We start from the raw sequence: 23206 nt of genomic DNA on the forward strand, positions 1-23206 counted from the left end.
CAGTGTGCTGGCTAGTTTTATGTCAAACTTATACAGGCTAGAGTCCCTTTAGAAGGGGGTCTCTCAGCTGAGAAAATTTCTGCACTAGATTTGCCTATGGTGATTTTCTCAAGTAAAGATTGATGTGGGAGGTTCCAGCTCATCGTGGGTTGTACCACATCTGGGCTGGTGGTCTTGGGTGCCACAAGAAAGCAGATTGTGCAAGCCATGAGGAACAAATCAGTAAAGAAGTACTTCTCTATGGCCTCTAAATTACCTCCTGTTCCCACTGGAAGTGTATGCTAAACCCTTTTCTTGCCAAATTGCTTTTGGTCATGGTGTCTTATCACACAATAGAATCCCAGATATGACTCTCTAATAATTTTTTGTTGTTGTTGTTTTGTTTTGTTTTAGGTAGGTTGTTGCTGTGTAGCTCTGGCTGTCCTAGACATTCCCTATGTAGTACAGGCTCACCTTGAATTCATAGAAATCCACCTATTTATGTCTTCCAAGTGCTAGGTATAAAGGTATGCAGCACCATGCCTGGCTACGAGTCACCAATACTTTATTCACCGTAGTGACCTCAGGTTTACCTTTCCAGCAAACTGAGAGTCCACAAAGACCTGAGCTCAAAATATGAGTTCTATAAGGTCCTCCTGATTTTCTCTCTTCAAGTGATTAATGAGGAATGAAGTAGTTAGGTTTCAGATTTGTATGGAGACAAACTTTATCAGACCATGAAGCTAAATAAATAAATAAAATAAAAACAAAAAACACAGAGGGGATTTGTGGGAGAAAGAACTGAGAGACATCCTTGATTACCCAAGGAACTTTCTTCTGTTTTGTTTGTTTGATTTTGTTTTGTTTGGGGGAGGGGTTGTTTGTTTTGTTTGGCTTTCTAACTCATCTCACATGAAAATGAGAATTTGTAATGGGGCTTTCAGCACACAGCTTTACTCCTAGCACTAGGGAGGCAGAAGCTAGCAACTCTGATTCTGAGGCCAGTCTGGTCTACAGAACAAGTTCCAGGACAACCAGGCTGCACAGAGAAATCTGTCTTTAAAAAACGAAAAAGGCCGGGCGGTGGTGGTGCACGCCTGTAATCCCAGCCCTTGGGAGGCAGAGGCAGGCGGATTTCTGAGTTCGAGGCCAGCCTGGTCTACAGAGTGAGCTCCAGGACAACCAGGGCTACACAGAGAAACCCTGTCTCGAAAAAAAACCAAATCCATAAAACAAAAACAAAAAAAACAACAACAAAAAAAAAAAAAAAAGAAAAGAAAAAAGAAATGAAGAAGGGGATTTAATTCCCTTTTCTAGTCATTTTATATTCTAGTTTTGAAAATCAGTAGACTTCTCAGAAGTTTTAGAGCAGATGCTTAGTGGCTACATTTGTCTTCCTGTAATTGTTGAAATGTGGTTTCATTGCTATTGGCTTTCTCTTTCTTTTTGAAACGATATTACTTCTCCCCAGTGTGTGTCCTCTGGTGACAGTTGAGGTTTGACTTCCGTGTAAAGCCCCGCCCACACTCCCTGCAAACATAGGGCTTCTCCCCAGTGTGTGTCCACTGGTGCTGGATGAGGAGTGACTTCCATGTAAAGCCCCGCCCACACTCCCTGCAAACACAGGGCTTCTCCCCAGTGTGTGTCCTCTGGTGCTGGATGAGGTTTGACTTCTGTGTAAAGCCCCGCCCACACTCCCTGCAAACACAGGGCTTCTCCCCTGTGTGTGTCCTCTGGTGACGGTTGAGGTTTGACTTCAGTGTAAAGCCCTGCCCACACTCCCTGCAAACATAGGGCTTCTCCCCTGTGTGTGTCCTCTGGTGACGGTTGAGGTCTGACTTCTGTGTAAAGCCCCGCCCACACTCCCTGCAAACATAGGGCTTCTCCCCAGTGTGTGTCCTCTGGTGCTGGATGAGGAGTGACTTCCGTGTAAAGCCCCGCCCACACTCCCTGCAAACATAGGGCTTCTCCCCAGTGTGTGTCCTCTGGTGCTGGATGAGGAGTGACTTCCGTGTAAAGCCCCGCCCACACTCCCTGCAAACATAGGGCTTCTCCCCAGTGTGTGTCCTCTGGTGACGGTTGAGGTCTGACTTCAGTGTAAAGCCCCGCCCACACTCCCTGCAAACATAGGGCTTCTCCCCAGTGTGTGTCCACTGGTGCTGGATGAGGAGTGACTTCCATGTAAAGCCCCGCCCACACTCCCTGCAAACACAGGGCTTCTCCCCAGTGTGTGTCCTCTGGTGCTGGATGAGGTTTGACTTCTGTGTAAAGCCCCGCCCACACTCCCTGCAAACATAGGGCTTCTCCCCAGTGTGTGTCCTCTGGTGACGGTTGAGGTGTGACTTCTGTGTAAAGCCCCGCCCACACTCCCTGCAAACACAGGGCTTCTCCCCTGTGTGTGTCCCCTGGCACTCACTGACATTTGACTTATCACTGAAACATTGCCCACATTGTCTTTCAACTCTTGAGATTTCTGATGCAATAACTGATTTGACTTTGTCGTCTGTATTTGTTGACTGAACTGTTCTGATCTCTTCTTCCACAGTTCTCTTACCTCCCTCAGATCTCATTTGTTGTTTGAGTGTGCTGGGAAAGGTTGTTGAAATCCTCTGTCTTGTCCATTTATGCCTGGGATTGGATTTTCTTTTTATTTCATTGCTGGCCTTGTCATTTTTGTTCTGTGAATCACAATGTTGTTCCTGAAGCTGACCTGGACGGGAAACTCCTGGTTTGGCATTTATTCTTGCAGATGTTTCTGGGAAGATTTCAGTGCGATGATTCCATTCCACATGATGAGTGAGGAATTTCTGACTTGAGAAGGCCAAAGAGCACAAAAGACAGGGATGAATCTCTGTCCTTAGTTCTGTGGAAAGATAAAGTTTTAGGTGAGACTGAATATAATAAATTACCTAAGCATCCGATTTTTTTTTCCGAGACAGGGTTTCTCTGTGTAGCCCTGGCTGTCCTGGAACTCACTCTGTAGACCAGGCTGGCCTCGAACTCAGAAATCTGCCTGCCTCTGCCTCCCAGAGTGCTGGGATTACAGGCGTGCGCCACCACCGCCAGGCCAGCTTCTGATTTTCTATGTGGTCAGGCCTACCCCACTACTCACACTCACTCAGCTAGGTTTGATGACTCAAGGACAATCTGGTCAACGGGGTAAGATTCTGTCTTAAGTGTCTGTCTCAAGACAAGCAATAGCCAACACAAGTTGTCTGTCTCCCATCAAGTGCAGTTAATGCATTCCGTCATTCCTTTGTTTTGTTTTTTTTTTTTTTTATTGTTGTCATTTTTGTTTGTTTGGGGGCTTTTGTTGTTGTTCTTTTGGGTTTTTTTTTTAAGATTTATTTATTTATTATATGTAAGTACACTGTAGCTGTCTTTAGACACTCCAGAAGAGGGAGTCAGATCTCATTATGGATGGTTGTGAGCCACCATGTGGTTGCTGGGATTTGAACTCAGGACCTTTGGAAGAGCAGTAGGGCTCTTAATAGCCGAGCCATCTCTCCAGCCCGTTTTGTTTTGTTTTGTTTTTGAGACAGAGTTTCTCTATATATTCCTGACTATCCTGGAACTTGCTTTGTAGACTAGACTGGCCTTGAACTCACAGAGATCTTCCTGCCTCTGCCTCCTGAGTGCTGTGAATTAAAGGTGTGCACTACCTTTAATTTTTATTTTTTTATTCTATTTTTAATTGGATTTTTTGTTTTTTGTTTTGTTTTTGTTTTTTGTTTTTTGAGACAGGGTTTCTTTGTGTAGCCCTGGCTGTCCTGGAACTCACTCTGTAGACCAGGCTGACCTTGAACTCAGAAATTCGCCTGCCTCTGCCTCCCAAGCGCTGGGATTAAAGGCGTGCGCCACCACCGCCCAGCACTGGATATTTTCTTTATTTACACTTCAAATGTTTTTACTCTATTTTTATTTAACTATATCTTTTACAGAAATGTATAAATGCTTACATTAGGGGCCTTTTCTACCTGGCAGCCAGACTCTGGTCCTCCAAGTAGGATCAGGGGCAACCTTATTCCTGGTGTAAAGAATGCAACAGTGAGCATGCTCTATAAACTATAAGTATCTTCTTGGTTTTTATATCTTACCTTACCTAACCACCCTGCCTCACTCAGTTCTACTTCTCAGATGCCTGATCACCTTTCCCTGTGCATTCACAGCACCTATTTCATACTATTGAGACATAAAAACACTTCTTTAGGTGGAATTTCCCTTACTGGCTTTTCCTAAAAAAGGAAAAGTCAATGTACCTGGAGTCCATCCAGCTAGAAGATCGACAACAATGAGTACCTGGGTAGAGTTGTTGATAAAAGCAGCATATATGAGTTTGAAATTGTCTTTTCATTCTAAAAGACATATTCAGTTGGGGGTTCTTTAGGTTAAAGAAGGCAGGATGTTCTGAGTCCTACTGACTAAAAGTCCCTGGCTTCTGCTGCCACACCTTGGCTATAAACTGTCTTTCTCAATGATCCACAAATCATAAAATGAAAGTTAATTTTCTCCTCATACCAAGTATTCATGCTTATTTCATCTATGTTTAGCCTATTTCAAATATAACAGAAAAATCCTGTTTCAAAACATATCCATAATTAGATGTTTTCTCTCTGTGACCCACTAGTCCATTGCATGTAATACTTTCCCCCCTGGAAACTAAAGCAATCTCTAAGGTGGTTGCACACTGCATCATATTTTTGAAAATTAGCCAAAGCATCATTGTAGAACAAAGAACTGAAACCTCACCATTGCCTCCTTTTCCACCGTCCTGGAACCAGACACAGGCTCTACACAGATAGGCTCACGTGCATTTCTCTGCTAGCTGCTTCCTTCCATGAAATGACTTCAACCTGCCCTCAAAGGTGCAGACCTTTCATTCCTTGAGACAGTTACAACAGCTATCTCCTCTGAGACCCTTCAACCACTTGTTTGCCCCTCCCCAATATTATCTTCCTTCAATATCCTTTATATTCACCCCCTACTCCACAGGTCTCTAAATACTTTTCCTGGGTTTTCTTCAAAGCCAGAGTCACTTCCTGACTCTGTACAGGTATGTACAAGTATGCATGCTTCCCTAGCCCATGAGTCAGCTAAAGGGCAGGCATTTCAATATGTTTGCTTAATATATATATTTCTCTCCTGGCACAGAGCCATAATTTACCTGACAACTAACTGACATAATCTAAATATGTCATCATGCATTATTTATAAATATGAAGAAAATTAAAAAGAAACCAAAAGGAAGGATCAGAATAAACTAACTTGGTAAAAAAGTTGATGGATAGTTGAAAACTTTTTTTTTCTGGCTAACCTATATGTTTTTATATATTTCATTCATAAAGTACTTGAAATAAATTTAGGGCTAGAGAGATGGTTCAGATGTTAAGAGTATCTACTGTTCTTACAGAGGACCTGGGTTTGATTTTTGGCACCTACATGGTAGCTCACAACTATCTATATCTCTAGTTCCAGGAGATCCATCACTGTCCTTTAGCTTCAGTAGGCACTGCACACACATATATGCATGCAAGTTCTTGGTCATGAAACACTCACACATACAAAATAAATACACAATCCTTTTTAAAATTAGAATATTTAAAAGCATAAACATTTTATAACACTTAAAAGCACACAAAATGATCTTTAATTTAGAAGTTCTTGAAAATTTACTGAGTTTATATTTTATTTTACTTAGCTTAAGAATTGAAACACAAGATGTCTTGAGGGCTGTGAAACTCCATACAAAGGTGTTCTACTGCCTGAGTGCACCCATCTGAGGTGATTCCTGCAGCCCAGGGTCTGCTTCAGCAAAGAGCCTCCTCCGGGTGCAAGCAGGCCATGGAGCCGGCTCCCTAGAGGCCCTAGGTACATATCCTCACAGCACTTGTGCCCCTGTAGAAGCTACTGCTCCCACTGCTCTAAGAATCTGAAGGAGCCCGTGCATTTAGAAGGGTATAAACGTATCTTCTGTAATGATTGTACTGTGTTGGAACAGGACATGTTACACTCCAGCTTGAATCCTAGACTTCAAGATAAACAGGCAATTGGACAGTGTGGCCCAGCTTTATAGTAAACTTCAAAACTTGGTAATACATGATACATGGTAATAAACTTTTAGATCCAAAAGATGACTCCTCTGGACAATTTTACTTGGTGATGAAGAAAGGAAGAATAATTTAATAAAAATGTGGTTTAGCCCTCAAAGTAAGAAGGTCAGATATACTGTGAATAAATTGTACAAACACAGTACAGACCCAGCCACAAAAGACAAAAGGATGACAAACTCCAGCATGCTTCAGTGTATATGAATTTGTTTCTACCAGTCCTCATGAAGCTGTTTCTAAGAGGGCTAAAGCAGCTTCTAGAACATCTGCAAAAAAGCAGAAGAAATCTTTATCTGAGATCAACCAGGAGTGGAATTTAAAGCCAGGGATGAAGCTAGTAGATTTGATTCCAAAGAGGAATTAGAGGGCCTCCTTTTGCAGCCAACCACCAGTAAATAGTGAAACCGACTAATTAGCCAGTGGCTCTGTTATGGAATTTGAATGGTCTGAAAGCTTGACTGAAGTCTCTATAACAGCTGAACATATAGTGTCTCCAGACACTGTGAGCAAGAGTGAAGAGACTCCTGAGAGGAAAGTCCATATAAAAGATCTTCATTCAGTAGGGTATAATGGAAATCCCAAAGGTTACAGCTGGTCTCCCAATCCTACTTCTAAAAGATGTGGGAGTCAACATTCCAACATTTGTTAGGCCAAGGTTGCTTGTAGAAAACATACTGGTGACTTTTCTTCACTTCCGTGGTCGCACTTCCAGTTTATGTCACACTCAAGAGATGTATCAGATGACTCCCTTAGCCTTTCACCAAGCACATTCTCACCTCTGCTGAATAACGCAGCTCACACACAAATGATGTCAGACCCCTCCACAGTGAAGCTGTCACCCAATATCATGGATAAAGGGGGAAAAATCATAGAAGGGAAATTGTTGCTTCATATTGCTTCTATCAAGAGCAATATACCCTCTGTTGAGTACTTTGTACAAAATGGAAATGACTCAAATGTTCAAGACCATGCTGAATGGACACAATTGTATGAAGCCCGCAATCCTGGGCACCTGAAGGTGACCAGAATAATGCTTTGTTGAACACCACCAGTTATCAGAAAAAACTCACAACTTCATCATGCAAAAGAATGGGGACACGGATCTAGTCATGGTGTTACTATCCTATGGTTCCTCCAGGAATGCTGTTACCATATTTGGTGTGTAACCCATGGGTTATACACACTGTCTTAGTCACTGTTCAAGTAGTTGAGAGCTACTGATCAACAGGCAAAGTAAGAGATACTAGGTCTTGAGTGGGCTTTTGAAACCTCAATCCCCAACCCTGGTGACACACTTTCTCTAACAAGGCCATACCTCCTAATCCTATCAAAGAATTCCACTCCCTGACAACTAAGCATTCAAATATGAGCCAAAGGGGTCATTCTCATTTATCATTCAAACCATATAATAATAATAATAATAATAATAATAATATGTGATTATTATTGCTGCTACTAGAAAAAAAGAATCACTTTCAACTAACAAGTGCTTGGTCATGAATGGTGGACAACAAAGAATGGGCTACTAATGCTTATAGGCAGTAGGCTTTCTTCAGAACAACAGAAACATGCGCAGCAAACTTGAGATAGTTCTGAAGGTTTGAAAATGTGCTGAGTTTGACAGCACAGTAACTCACATCATTGTTCCTGTTGATGGAGCTCAAAGTACTTGTATGCTTGGGATTCTCAAATGGATGATAGCTCTTGAAGTTTGATTGGGTGAAAGCATGGCAGCAAAGCAAAGTTACGTGAAGAGGAAGAAAAGTACCAAGTTCCACAGAGGTCCACTGAGGAGCAGGCTATAACAGAGAGCAGCTGTTACCAAAGCCTTTTGATGGATATTACTTCTTTTGTGGGAAGAAATGTCAAACACCATCCAAAGGACCTTAAGCTCATTGCTGCAGCAGAGGCAAGGTCCCTGTAGAAAGTCCAAGCCAGACATGACTCAAAACATCAACTCAATTGTGTACTGTTGGGGTATGCTGTGTGAAATTGTGTTCTGTCCTTCCTCACCTACCCAAGGCATTCTCTGGCTTTAATAAAAATCTGCCTGGCATGCATATATATATACATACATATATATACACACATATATAGTGTATTTGTGCTTATTGCTGTAAGTTACTTTAATATCACCAATAATTAATATAGCCAGTTACCTGGAAGGTGGGACTTCCTGGGAGGGGAGAAAGGAACTATGGGAAGGAGAAAAGCTTTTGCAGGAGATATGTCTCCTCATGAGAGGACACAAACATGACTATGGGCCTGTAAGGTATAGCTGCAGCCAGCAAGGTGGCTGGAAGGGGTTAACTTACATATGCTAGTTGAGAGTCTGCCCAGCTAAGGCCTAAGGCTTTAAAATATTAACAGGTCTCTGTGTGGTTATTTGGGGAAAAGCTGATTAAGGACTGATTGCTGCTGTATTAACTTCCAGAAATAATATACAGAATATTGTTAATCTTTTAATTTACCATGTCAAACCTAATTCTGATCAGTACTTCCATACACAATCCATCATCTATGAAGATCTGTTTCACTTGTCCAGAAAGGGTTCATCAGGGCAAAGTCTGGATGGCTCCTTCCACCTGGCCTATCAGCCTTTGAATTGCTTCCTCTTGGCAACTGAGTGTTATGACAGGTGACCATTTTAAGCTGAACAGTCATGGTTTGTGAGAATCCAGCCACTGGAGTATGTTTGATCTTTCCCATTCTTTTTTTTTTTTTTAATATTTATTTATTTATTTTATGTATGTGAGTACACTGTTGCTGTCTTCAGACACACCAGAAGAGGGCATCTGATTCCATTACAGATGGTTGTGGGCCACCATGTGGTTGAAGGGAATTGAACTCAGGACCTCTGGAAGAGCAGTCTGTGCTCTTAACAGTTCAGCCATCTCTCCAGCTCCATCTTTCACATTCTTATGGATAGAGATAGAACTATTCACATTCCCCCCTTTGAATTGCAAAACAAAGCAATTGATGCTAGATTAGGTTTCAATCTGATACTTAAACTGCTGTTAAGATTTGTTGTTGTTCTCTAGAGGGAGGATGGGACTCAGTGGTAAAGTCTTCAGTCTTCTTGAACCATACATGAGGCACAAGGTTCCACACTGAAAACTACAAAGAAGTTTCCATTTTACAAGTGGTCTATGGTTTTTGATTGACCATGCATCCTAGTTAGGGTTACTGTTCCTGTGATGAAACACTTCTCCATGCAACTTAGAGAGGAAAAGGTTTACGACAACTTACACTTCCAGGTAAAAATCAGGGTAGGAAACTAAAGGCAGGAGCTGACGCAGAGACTATCAGGAGAAGTGTTGCTTATAGCTTGCTATCCTTGGCTTGCTCAGCCTGCTTTTCATCTAGTGTATTTGTGCTTATTTGTGTGTATTGCTGTAATTTATTTTAATATCACCATTTCTTAGAAGGTCTTATCAGTTTAGAAAAATTTCAAACATCAGTTCATTAGATTAGACTCAATATGTTTGTGGTAAATCTTTCTGGACTTTACATATTATTAAAATCTGTAAGCATTGAATTCCCTCCCCATTTCTTTTCCCCTTTCTTCTTTCCCTCTCTTTCTCTCATCTTCCCTTTAATTTGTGATTCTGGTTATGGAAGTCAGGGTCTTATGCATGCTAAGCAGTTATCTACCACAGAACTATATCTCTGGCTCAGTTTTGATTTTTTCTTTCTTTGTGAGTGAGAGGTGGGGGCCTTGCACATACCAGGCAACTGAGCTACACTCCTAACCCTGAATTTATTTTGAGCCAGTCTTGCTAAGTTAGCCAGATTGGCCTTGAATTGACCCAGTTTTAATATCTTTATAAAGTTTTTACGTTGGTGAGTAGGCAAAAGTTTGGAGATTGCTTGAACCATATTTTCACTACATCCTACATAAAGACCATCACACTAAATAGAGATGTAACTGAGAAGGGCTTCCTCTTGATGCTGAGTAGTCAAGGCAGAGTAGGGAGGGCACCACAAGTGTGCACACATTGGCTACTCACCCTGTCTGTCCTATGTGTTCTCATTGTGAATGGACAGAATTTCTGCTTTTAAATGGCTTTAGGGAAGAGGATTTTTCAATGAATCTTTCCAGAAGTGTTTGTAGCATTAAGATTTGTAGAAAGAGGTACTGAGAGAACCACCAGTTTTATTGTCAGGAACAGAACAGGGCAGCTTGACAACTACTGGGTAGAACTGCCCCAAGTTCAGAGGGGGCTATGAAGTCTGAACTTCCGCTGATCATTTGAAAGTATACCTTCCATAACTTCTCCTTTGACATACTACTTTTCATGTCAACAGGTCTATTATATGAACAAAATATTTTCCTGACATTGGCTTTCCAGGGTAAACAGTACTAAGTCTATAGTTGTATTAGTCAGGTTTCTCTAGAGTCACAGAACTTATAGAATGAATTTCTCGGGGCTGGAGAGGTGGCTCAGCAGTTAAGAGCACTGACTGCTCTTCCCAAGGTCCTGAGTTTAATTCCCAGCAACTATATGGTGGCTCACAACCATCCACAATGAGATCTGATGCCCTCTTTTGGTTTGTCAGAAGAGAGAAACAGTGTACCCACATAAATAAAATAAATGAATCTTAAAAAAAAAAAGAATCTCTCTCTCTCTCTCTCTCTCTCTATATATATATATATATATATATATATATAATATATATATATTATTGGAATGACTTTCAGGCTGCAATCCAGCTAATCCAACAATGGCTGGCTGTGAATGGAAAGTTCAAGAATCTAGTAATTGTTCAGTCTCCACAAGCCTGGGTGTCTCAGCTGGTCTTCTGTATATGCTCGAATCCCAGAGAAGTTGACTCTAATGCCAATGAGGGAATGGCTGTTCCAGCAAGGTGAGAGCAAGCAAGCAAAGAGCAAAAGCATCCTTTTTTTATGTCCTTACATAGACTTCCAGCCAAAAATATTGTCCATATTAAAGATATGTCTTCTCTCTACAAGATTTGGATTAAAGGCTTATCACATGTCTTCTTACCTCAATATCCAAATTAAAGGCCTGTGTCTTACAGCCTTAAGATCTAGATCAAAGGTTTGTGTCTTTCGAACTCAAACTTCTGCATTAGAAGTGAATTTACCCACTTCAAACCAAGCAGAAAAAAATCTCACAGGTGTGCCCTGTATTTATGGATTGTAGTTTGTTCCAGATACAGTCAAGTTGACAACCAATAATAGCCACCATAACAGCTCTTACCTGTGTTTGACTCACTTTATTCTGAATCTGGAGTGGGATGGGGCAGGGCAGTAGTATCTGGATTAAGCAATCTAGGGTTTTGATTTGTTTTTCATTTATCCCACTTCTAAGTAGCTTTCTGTAGCATCCAGGGTCTCATTCCTGGCCAGTATTGTGTCTGTTTCATGGCGTGAAACTCTACATCTAAAAATGCCTTTGATGGTTCCTATTCACATTTCATTTTCTTGCTTCACCCTAACTCTCATTTTCCTCCTTTTTCCTATTAGTATTATTGTTCCTGAATGTTCTAGATGCTGGTTTTTATGCAGCTGGTTTATGGTAAGCTTTTGGCCCTTGACATTGTATCCTGTAGAAATGCTTGTCATTTTCATTTTTTCCCTAATGAATTTAAATATTTATTTACCATAACTCATTTTTAAGAAGGAGTTAGAAAATGAAAACTCTCAAGAACTCTCTCTTGTCTTTCTTTCTTAAGGAATCATAGCAGTGCCCACCTCTTCCTGCTGTGAGTCCTTTCTTCATCTTGCTTCCCCACTTAATGCCCAGCTCCTGGCCGTACTCATCCCCATACCAGACCAGAAGCTCACAACCTGGTCTGATAACCCGGCAGGTGCGGTAGAAGATTTTCCTGTGATATTGAAAGGCTACCAGGTTCTGCTCTTCATCATCCCGGGCACAGTTCACATACCTAGAATGGAAGGAAAAGGAAGAAAATACCAGGCAGGCAGCTCCATGTCTGCATTAGCCCCTTACTGGTGTCCAGTGCCTCCACACTATGATGTTTCTAATCCCCTCCCACATTTCAAAGAACCTTCTGTTCTTGTCTATCCCTTTGACATCACGTATATCCTAGCTCCAAGCCCTGTACATCTATCCCAAAGGCCTTTCTTTCCCCCAAGAGCCCAGTTTTCAAAGCTCTGCTTCAGCTCTTCTGTCTCTGCTAGTGACAAAGCAATGACTTATTGCTTCTCTAAATTCTAATCTTATACCTTAAGATTTAAATCTTATAAGTTTATACCTTAGAGCTTGGCACTTTCCATACACTCTGCTTCTAGATTAGTATATTTCATCCTACACTGATCCCAACTTTGTTTGAAAGTTCTCCTCACTACCTGTGTAGGCTACCATAAAAGCTTAAGAGCTCTCTTAGCAAGGCAACACAAAAAATAGGGCTGAAGATATAGCTTGGTTGGAGCACCTCACCTACATATATAGAAGCCTGGGCTGATCCCCAGCACCACGTAATATTGGGTATGGTGCATGCCTATAATCAAGAAATGAGATCAGGAGGATAAGAAATTTAAGTTAATCCTCATAGAAAATGGCTAGAGTGCACAGAATCCAAATCTATATCCTTCCAGAACCCAGTATGGTTGTCTCTGAAGCTAAAGAAACTTCCTGCCCTCACAGACTAAAGGTCCTCTGTTGTCAGTTGTTTCAGTACTGTGTACTTCTCAATATATACAAGACTTACAGTCAAACTTTTAATAAAATATCTGCAACACGCCTCTTGTAAGGACACAAGTTGTATGACCTGCTCAAGTAATAAAATCTATCTTCTGAACTAGGACTCAAATGTTTCATAAATATTGAATACATTGTAAGCCTAGTGTTTTCAGTGCTTTCAGCTCCTTAAGGTTTCCCTTAGTATTCCAATTTTGCTAAGTAGATTTGTGCCTTGATAAAAGTTAATGATAATATTAATTTATTTTTCCTTAATGTCCACAATATAAAAGAAGTACTTTGCAGAGAAAAAAAATGAGCAGAGCGTATGGGAACCACTGAAGGAGTCAGGATGCGAAAGGAAGGAACAAGTCTTATGAGTGACAGTCTTTCTCGGAACCCAGAGACCTAATGGCCTCACCTCATCCAGTTGGCTTGGGACTCATCCTGTCCATCCACATACTCATAGCAGTTTCTTCCCTTGGTGATCTGAGTTTCAGAAAAAAATACATTAAAGCTCCAGGGTGACAATAATGAAATCATGACACCTCATACTCACCAGTGCTCCCTGAGCTGTAGACTCAGCCACTCACAGTGACTGCACATGAAGCTTCTGAGTCATCATGTACACATGTGTTTTCTTTGTCTCTGTACCACATTAGTCATGGTGTCCCTGTCCATAACCTAGTTTGTCACACCAGAAGCACAGAAAGGATGTGGGGAGAAAGAGGATGAAGGGAAGGAGGCATGTCTCACCAGCCAGGAGTATCCACTGTTGGCTGCCTCTTCATCCTCTGTGAGCTGGCCCTCATAGGGGCCAAAGTGCAGACCCACTGGTAGATCAGACGCTTCATTCCACACTCCAAGTCCAGCTTCAGGGATGCCCGATGGACCAATTCTCAGCCCAGGGGGCAGGCTGAGGACTGAGTGGTTGGGATGTCCCCTGTCCACCACACTGTCTTTTACAAATAGTGGAGGCCCATGGTTGGGACAACTGTCGATGAAGAAATTCTGGCACTTCTCACAATCTAAGGTAAGAACAGCAGGGATTGGGGAAGGTGTGTAAACATCCCCAGATCTAAAGGTTTTCAGAAAGAGCACAGCACTCCTGTCACTCTCACAATCTACACCCAAAGTCACTAGAGTAGAGATGATCTGGGCTCCACATGATTAAATGAGTCACTAGACTAAGACATAACTGCCTTCTACATAAGATGGCCTGGTGGACACTTACAGAGGTAGTCATCATCCTGGGGCTCGCTGACCTCTTCATATGCAAGGCCCTTTCTCTCTCGCAGCCTGTACATCCTCACTTCAACATTCTTTTTCCTGAGTTCTGGAGTGGAGAACAAAGGTGACTTAAAGTGTATGAATCTCAAGCATTTGTCCCTGTTTCTTCATGAAATCTTCATGATCTGGGCCTGGTGAGATAGCTCAGCAGTTAAAACACATGCTTTTCTTAAAGAGGACCTGGGTTTGGTTCCCAGCATTCACAGCACGGCTCAAAACCATCTGTAGCTCTGGTTCTAGGTAATCAAATACTCTCATCCCATCTCTGCAGCATACACGGTGGTAGACATTCATATGCATATAAAAATAATTCTTTAAAAAACTAAAATTTATTTTAAAATGTTTTAAAAGAAAATATGTAATTAACTGCCATGTGCTCCCCTTTTAAATTTTTGTTTAAAGGAGCTAAGATCCTATATTCAACTGACAACAGATGTCTAATCTAATTTTAATTTCTGACTCTTCATAATTTCTACTTGCCCACATTTTCTATTTAAAAACTGTTTCATTCACATGTTGATTCATTTATAAAATATTAGTTAAGGGCAGACTCAATTAGGTATTGAGCAAAGGCCTGGGTAAACAGCAAAGAGAGTATTTGGTTCCTTTTGCCACAGAGATTTATTGGATCAGTTACTTTATGCACTTGCTGTGCATACTACTTAATAGAATGCCCACTATCAATGCCACAGCTTAGGTAAGACCAAGTTCAGAGCTTTCTGAAGTTACTACACTGGTCATTCCAGACCATTCTCATCAACCTTCCTAGAGGGATTAAAGTTCCCAAATTATTTACTCTTACTTAATTTTTTTCCAGAGTGCTGTCCGGAGGTATTTCCTTCTTCAGGGACGGACACTGGTTTCTGGGCATGTTCTGAGCCACTTGTTTTCAGCAAATTTCCAGACCCTTCGTTCACATTAGATTTACCACTTAATGGCATCCTAGGTGATTCCTTTAATTAGAGTCACATATAAAAAACAATAGGCATTTCTGTAGTTCTTTAAGTCTTTTTATAAAATTTCACCTGTGATTTTAGTTAATATGTAGAGTGAATAAGGAAGAGACAAGGAAGAACTTAAATGAATGCAGGGCAAGAGGCCATCCGCTAGGCTTTCTCCCCTTAGGCTTCTTTCCAGTTTAAGGGAGGAATATCTGGGAAGGCTAGCTGGAAGATCAACAGAGTTTGCAATGAAGAAGATAAAGCTTACAGAGGGAAAGGGGGCATATCCATAAAGTAAGAAATATTGATCAGATGAGAAATGTAGATTAAACATTGTTGATGTTGATAAAGTAAAAGAAAGTGAGAGCAGAGCAGTGTATCTGGGAAGAAAATGAAGAGATGATAAAATTATAAATTGGCATTTTAGAAATAGTTCTAGATTCTAGAATTAGATTGCTTTTTTTGTTTTGTTTTGTTTTGGTTTTTTTTCGGAGACAGGGTTTCTCTGTATAGAGAAACCCTCTGGAGACCAGGCTGGCCTCGAACTCAGAAATCTGCCAGCCTCTGCCTCCCAAGTGCTAGGATTAAAGGTGTGCACCACCACCACCCAGCAGGTTGCTTTTTTGAGATGGGGTCTCATGATAGAAGCTGGCCTCAATCTCACAGGATTCCTCCTACTTCAGCTTTTCAAGTGCTCCAATTACAGATCTGAGCATAATGTTTAGGATGACATTAAATTTAACTAGTTCTTGTACAAAAATTTTCCACAAAATTCACTAATTTTTTTCATTCATAAGTTTGTATAAATGCTAATTGTTCATTTTTTTTAAGATTTATTTTCATTTCTATTTGTGTGTGTGTGTGTGTGTGTGTGTGTGTGAGAGATAGAGAGAGAGAGAGAGAGTAAGAGAGAGAGAGAGGTGCACAGGTTGTGTCAGGGTCAGACAAGGGCATTCAGTCTCCTGGAGTTGGAGTTAAAGGGCAGTTTTGAACTGTACAGCTAGGAACCAAACTCGGGACCTCTGGAACAACAAGAAGTGCTATTAACCACTGAGCCCTCTCTCCAACCACCCATACATGGTCATTCTTTTTTTTTTTTTTTTTTTTTTTGGATTTGTTTTTCTTCAAGACAGGGTTTCTCTGTATATCCCTGGCTGTCCTGGAGCTCACTCTGTAGACCAGGCTGGCCTCGAACTCAGAAATCCGCCTGCCTCTGCCTCACAGAGTGCTGGGATTACAGGCGTGCGCCACCACCGCCTGGCCGTTCTTTTTTTTTTTTTTTAAAGACTTATTATTTATGTATGTGAGTACACTGTCTATGTATGTGAGTACACTGTCTACACTGTCGCTGTCTTCAGACACTCCAGAAGAGGGCATCAGATCCCATTACAAATGGCTGTGAGCCACCATGTGGGTGCTAGGAATTGAACTCAGGACCTCTGGAAGACCAGAGGGTGCACTTAACCGCTGAGCCATCTCTCCAGTCCCATGATAATTCTTTTTGTGGTACTGAATAGAATATGTACACTTGAATATAATATTAATGTGAGATTACTAGCTTCTCTCATAGCCTCTCCCACAGATGATATTTCAATGGAAATTATTTGCCTATATGAAATCTTACACCCTTCTCTCTTTCCCATTCCAAAACTCACTATATCATTGTATACCTGTGGCAGACCTGGATCTCCTTAAGTGGACTAGGCTGGTCTCAAACTCAGAGTATTCCTTGGGACTCTGTTTCCCATGTAATTACAGGCAAGTGCCACCAGGCCTGATTAAGTCATTTTCTCATTTGTAGATCCCTTGCAATTAAACTTGAAACTTCTAAGCGACAAGAGCTGCTGTTTCTTATCAGAATGAGTCTTTACGAGGGAGAGAATCATATCTCCTTTATATGTGCCATTCAAAGTAAAAATCCTCTGTGTATGTGTAGCTATCCATAGAGTACACTGGTGAATTTCTCACTTTGACATAGGAAAAAAACTGAGGTAGGAACACTCAAGTGAATGATGTTCTTATTAATTCAAATAATGGAGAAGATGAGAGACACTGTGTAGAAGAGACCAGGAAGCTGGACAGTGGTGGTGCACGCCTTTAATCCCAGCACCAAGAGGCAGAGGCAGGCAGATTTCTGAGTTCAAGACCAGCCTGGTCTACAGAGTGAGTTCCAGGACAGCCAGAGCTACACAGAGAAACCCTATCTTGATAAACAAGAAGAAGAAAGAAGAAAGAAGAAAGAAGAAAGAAGAAAGAAGAAGAAGAAGAAGAAGAAGAAGAAGAAGAAGAAGAAGAAGAAGAAGAAGAAGAAAGAAGGAAGAAGGAAGAAGGAAGAAGGAAGAAGGAAGAAGGAAGAAGGAAGAAGAAGAAGAAAAAAGAAGAGACCAGAAGTAGCAATTCCCAGGCCACTTTAAGCCTTCTCCTTTCCTTACCTGTATTTAGATCCATGAGGAAGTTTCCTTGTCTGTAGGATTTGGAAAGCACTTACCTTCTGTTGTTTACTGTGCTTCACCCGGAAAGGCACCCAAGATGGACTGACTGAAAAGGGATAGGAAATCAGGGTTTGAGTTGGTATATAGTTTTACACTTGGGATTCTCACCAGCAACCAAGAATTTCAAATAAGTGAGTGAAGACTTCAAGGATGAAGTTTTCCCAAGGGTGATATGGAAATTATTTCTAAAATATTATTAACCCTATTGGGGGACATTAGTGTTTTTATTTAAGCTTATCCAATTAGACAAAACTCATCTTTGTTTTATGTTCATAAGCTATCTAATGCAGGGGCTGGAGAGATGGCTCAGTAGTTAAGAGCACTGCCTGCTCTTCTGAAGATCCTGAGTTCAAATCCCAGAAATGACATGGTAGCTCACAATCATCTGTAATAAGATCTGACACCCCCTTCTGGTGCGTCTGAAGACAGCTACAGTATACTTAGATATAACAATAAATAAATTTAAAAAATGATTCATTAAAAAAAAGATATTTAATGCATTTTTTTTGTTTTTTTGGATTTGTTTTTTTCAAGACAGGGTTTCTCTGTATAGCCCTGGCTGTCCTGGAACGCAACTCTGTAGACCAGGCTGGCCTCGAACTCAGAAATCCGCCTGTCTCTGCCTCCCAGAGTTCTGGGATTGTAGGTGTGTGCCACCAATGCCTGGGCAATGCATTTATTTTTAAGTAAATAAGCCAATCAACCTGTGACAAAGAAAAACAATGAATAAAACAGGAACAAGGAGACATTATGTATATACAAAAAGGTCATTTGATAAAAGGTCAGTTTCAGTATCAGTCTTAATAGTGAAAAATTGAAATTCTTTCCTCTAGAATCACAAGAGACATGCAAGGATTCTAATTCTTGCTATTTTCATTCAATATAACCAGAAGTCCTGGTTAGAATAAGTAGGTCAAAAAAGATATACAAGTCATCTAACTTGGAATGAATAAATAAGTAAATAAATAATCTCTTTTTTACAAATTACATTGTCTTATACACAGAAATCCCTTAAGATTTCACTAAAAATTGCAGGATATAAAATAAACATTTAAAAATCAGTTGTGTTTTTATATACCCACAATAAACAATCCAGGAAGGAAATTTAAAAAAAAATCACATCTACAATGATTAAAATAATAAACTATTTAGTAGGAAAGTAAAGGATGTAAAAGATTTGAACATAAAAAAATGACAATACTTCTTTAAATAATATTAAGACTCAAAGAAAGGGAAAAATAGCTCATGTTCATGGTTTATAAGCCAATGTTATAAAAGTTTATATTATCTCAAATGATATATAGATTAAATTTATTCCCTATCAAAATGCCAAAATGCTGTGTTTTGCTTAATTAAAAAAAAAGGAAGTTTAAGCCGGGCGGTAGAGGCACACACCTTTAATTCCAGCACTTTGGAGGCAGAGGCAGGCAGATTTCTGAGTTTGAGGCCAGCCTGGTCTACAGAGTGAGTTCCAGGACAGCGAAGACTATACAGAGAAACCCTATCTCAAAAAAACCAAAAAAAAAACAAACAAACAAACAAACAAAAAAAACAAAAACCCCCCAACCCCCCCCCCACCCAAAAAGCAAGTTTAATATTGGCTCTTAAGGGAATCAGAACAGCCAAGAGAATCTTAAAAAAAAAAAAAAAACCTAAGATAACAACATGTTTTAAGGAATTATATCTAAGGCATGGAACTATGAAACCATTAGAAGAAAGCTAGACTAAAATCTGCATAACATTGGAAACAATTAATTTTCTTGGTATAACACCAAAAAAATTAAGCAAAAACAGAGAAGTAGGATTACATTAATCTTAGAAACATCAAATGGAACAACAAATGAAAAGGATAACCTAAAGAATAGAAGAAAGTATCTGCAAAGTGTATATATATATATATAAATATATATGGGGTTGGTATCTAGAATACTCAACAACCACAACATCAATACAAAGTAAGTCAAAAATAGGTGATTAGACTCGAGTTTGTTTTTATCAAATCAACTTATATTTTTTATTCAAATTCTATTTTCTAACATATTTGAAGATGAAGCTATTGGAAGCTAATTATGGCAAGATGACACCTGAAGAGTGTAGCCCCATAATTGATTAGTTCTTTCATAGGTAGAGATCCTATGAACACATGCCTATGTGTGTTCTACACACAAACACACATAGTTCATGTGAATACACGGCTGAGATCTCTTATACCCAAAGAAGAAGCCATTGTTGAAACCTGACAAGGCAGCACCCCCATTTTGGATGTCTAGCCTCCAGAACTGTAAGAACTATATTTCTGCTTAAATATTTAGCACATGATATTTTGTTGACAGCTCTTTAGCTACCTAATTAATACAATGAGCACACATTTCTCCAAATATTTAAGTGGCCAACAAGCATAGAGAAAGATTCTCAATACAATTAATCATCAGGGAAATGAAAATTAAAATCCCAGTGATGTATTTTTACTCTCTAGGATGCATGCATGCATATATATATGTGTATGTGTGTGTGTGTGTGTGTGTGTCTGTGTGTGTGTGTCTGTATATATCACAAGAGGTAATGACAAGGATGAGGACAAATTGGAATGCTTGAATGACCACCTTTGGTGGGAATATAAAATGGTACAGCTACAAGAAATAGTAAGTCCCTCAAACATTAAAATAGAATTACTTTATGATTCATATTTCTTTATGTGCATTTTTTTTGAGACAGGGTTTCTCTGTGTAGCCCTGGACAGTCTCCTGACTGTCCTGGAACTCACTCTGTAGACCAGGCTGGCCTTGAACTCAGAAATCTGCCTGCCTCTGCCTCCCAGGTGCTGGGATTACCGGCGTGTGCCACCACCACAAGGCTATTAAAAAGTGAAAATAAGATCTTGAAGAGACATTTGCTCATCCATGGTCATATTTACATTATTAATAATAAGCAAGCAGACTACAGACTAGGTAAGGTGCTTATGCTAACTACTTTGGGTTTGATATTTCTTGTTCATGCCCAGATTTGTATATATTTCATATTTATTGATTTTATAAATAGTATATAGTCTTCATGTATTTTAGAATGTACAGGAATAGCTTCTCACTATTAATTTTGCATTGCATCTTGTTTGTTTGCTGTTAGGTGAAAAAAAAAACAGTTTTCAGAAGTTAATTCTGAGACATTTTTGAAACCTCAGTCTGGGTTGGTTTCCGATGGGAACTTCTAAATCCACCTGACTCCTCGCCCCTTCTAAACCCTCCTAGTGCCTCCTCACCTGGCTGCTTAGGCGTCCACTCCTCATCAGAATCCTCGCTGTCGTTTATCTGGAGCTTGATCTCTTGCCTTTGGTAACACATGAAAGCTGGTCTAGGGGCTCTGAGACCTGAAAAGAAGCAACATGTTCCTCTGAAAAAGGAAGCGGGCCCTAGAGGATGGAACCAAAGGATCACAAGGCCAGGTAGGCTCTGGGTGTGGAGATGAGATCTCTATAGGGCCAGTGCTAACATGGGGACACACACACACACACACGTTTCCTCTAAACGTGTCTCCATTGGGAACTGTGCCACTCTAGATACCCGGGAGAACACTAACATAACTTGGGAACATGGGAATTGGAGACTGTTTTTTTTTTTTTTTTTTTTTTTTTTTTTTTTTTTTTTTTATCTAGGCTGGTTTAACCCAAGACTTCTCGTTACCTATAGAAATCAGCATTTTATAGTTCCTTTTCACATTTCTATAGCGAATTTTCTCCCACTCTCCCATCTCTTCCCATTCTTCTTTGGAGAAGTATATGGAAATGTCTTTGAACTCGTCTTTGACCTGGAGGGGAAAAAAAACAAAAACAAAAAACGGAACTTGCTGGGCTGAGCTTGGGACCCTGGAATGTGGTCTCAGTGACCAAGGTTTTCCTCCCATTCCCAGAAGCCTCCTTAAGTAAATACTGGATGCTCACGATGACAGAGCAGTTGCTAATGAGCCTTTCCTCTCTCACATATCGGGACCCACCATCTTGTCGTAGGAAGAGCCATATGGCGGTGTAGACCAAGGGTCTACGGTACTCAAGGCTGTTTGCCTCCGCCCACCCCACGATGCTCCTGACTCTAGGATAACTTTGTTCTACCTTGGGTTGCCACTCGGGTTTCGCCGCATCTCCTTCAGGATGCTTCTCTTCCAGCTTGTTGGTGTCCATGGTGCAGGACGTTTCCCTGGAGAGGTCCAGGGTCCTACGGTCCTGTGGATGGAGAAGTAACTAAGGGCCTAGGCGAGCAGGGACGCCCGCCTGTCAGCACATGGGATGCTAGCACATGGGATGCCAGCACATGGGATGCCAGCACATGGGATGCCAGCACATGGGTAGGCGCTGGAGGCTGGAATCCCTGCAGCCTACACACTAGATCCCGAGGTCTAGTACACTGGTGCAGGTGCAATGATGCTGGGCTGAGCCCCAAACCCAGGCGCCGACCCTCCCTCCGGGTCAGCGCCTGCGACAGCACGTGAAGGTTCTTCCCGCCAACTGGGGTCCCCACCCCACCCCCGCCCCCGCCCCCACTTGCTCTTCCTCTGGACCAAGCAGCCCGTCACGGTCTGAGAGATGCTTTCAGGTAGACGGATTCGGGAATCCTGAGGACGAGGGACTGAAGTCCCTCTGGTGACAAAGATGGAACCCTCTGGCTGAGACTTTGATTTAGGGAACCTCGGGCTGAGGATCGGGGTTCATGGGACTGCGCTGGAGGAGCCTTTTCAGGCTGCGAAATGAGGTTTGGAGACTCGCGGACTGCGGCGAGCTTGGACGGCCGTGTCACGAAGATTTGGGCTTCGTCGCGTCGGAGGTGTGAGAGCATGTTGGACTTACGGAAGCGTATCTTAGAGCGACAGGTCCTCAGACTGGGGGCGTTTGGGGTCTCCACGCCGAGAGTCCAGGTTTCCGGTCTGGAAACTCGGTCTCCCTGAGGCGAGCTACGCCGGTTCCTCAGGCAGAGGGGGGGCTGGCGCCGCACAGGTGCGTTTGAGGTGACCGGGTGTGTGTGTGCGTGCGTGGGAGCGCGTGTCACACTGAGGGGCTCCGAATCTAATTTCGGGGGCACGGGGTCTCACGGGCTGAGCCTAGAAAGTCGCGCTGCTCTTGAAGGTCTGTCTCGCCTGTACTCATGGTCCGGAATCCTGTGGCTCTGCGGCCACCGCCTGCGTTCTTCCCGCCGCGGAGTTCCGAGGCTGACTGACTCGAGACTCCACCAATTGACAGACAGCTGGCCGAGGGGCGGGAACAAGGAAAGTGGAGGGCGGAGCTCTGTCTGTCAGTCGGGGTGCAATTCCTGCCCCTTGGGCTTTCGTCAGGATGCCCCGCCCCTCGCTGGGATTGCCAGGCCCCTGCACGAATCAGGTGGTGGCCAGCGCGCAGGCGCACACTTGTTCTCCGCGCAGCGTCCGTTTCTCCGTTTCCTTTTGGCAGGATGTGTTCCCTGACCTGTGTCTGTCCTATCTACAAAAGGTCTTAAAACCATGGAGCAGAGCTTTAAGTGCTTAGGTCTGCTCTAGGGTACGGTTTCACTCAGTCTCCACTTGGAGCTGGACGCTGGGAAGCCGGGGGCTGAGGGTGGGACCGGAAGTCCAGCTTTGGCAGGAGTACCCCGAGTTCAAGTCCCGCCTGAGATAAGTAGCGAGATCAAAAGTATCTACAAAATCAAAACAAATATGGCTCGCCGGAAAATAACCTAAAAATCAGGCTATGAAAGGTTTTTTTGGTTTTT

General features: G+C 41.7%; 1 protein-coding gene and 1 pseudogene across 3 annotated transcripts; one reads left to right on the forward strand and one right to left on the reverse strand.

Moving 5' to 3' along the window:
- Positions 1-1293: 1293 nt before the first annotated feature.
- On the reverse strand, positions 1294-22662 carry Prdm9 (PR/SET domain 9). 3 transcript variants are annotated; one of them, XM_052169813.1, is made up of 11 exons: positions 22554-22662; positions 21580-21690; positions 21155-21278; positions 20734-20841; positions 17474-17523; positions 14847-14997; positions 13989-14090; positions 13511-13782; positions 13176-13243; positions 11806-11999; positions 1294-2842 (listed from the first exon to the last, which is right to left on the reverse strand). In XM_052169813.1, the coding sequence occupies exons 2-11, from the start codon at positions 21646-21648 to the stop codon at positions 1437-1439; spliced, it is 2544 nt and encodes an 847-aa protein (XP_052025773.1). In that variant the 5' UTR covers positions 21649-21690; positions 22554-22662; the 3' UTR covers positions 1294-1436. The 3 variants fall into 3 exon arrangements, with proteins under 3 accessions (XP_052025773.1, XP_052025772.1, XP_052025774.1); XM_052169812.1 differs by having other exon boundaries at positions 22312-22662; XM_052169814.1 differs by lacking the exon at positions 1294-2842 and having other exon boundaries at positions 11313-11999; positions 22312-22662.
- On the forward strand, positions 5035-7297 carry LOC127674223 (BRCA1-associated RING domain protein 1-like; annotated as a pseudogene).
- Positions 22663-23206: the final 544 nt, after the last annotated feature.

The sequence above is a fragment of the Apodemus sylvaticus genome, chromosome 23 (assembly GCF_947179515.1).
Source record: "Apodemus sylvaticus chromosome 23, mApoSyl1.1, whole genome shotgun sequence".
In the NCBI taxonomy this organism is placed as follows: domain Eukaryota; kingdom Metazoa; phylum Chordata; class Mammalia; order Rodentia; family Muridae; genus Apodemus; species Apodemus sylvaticus.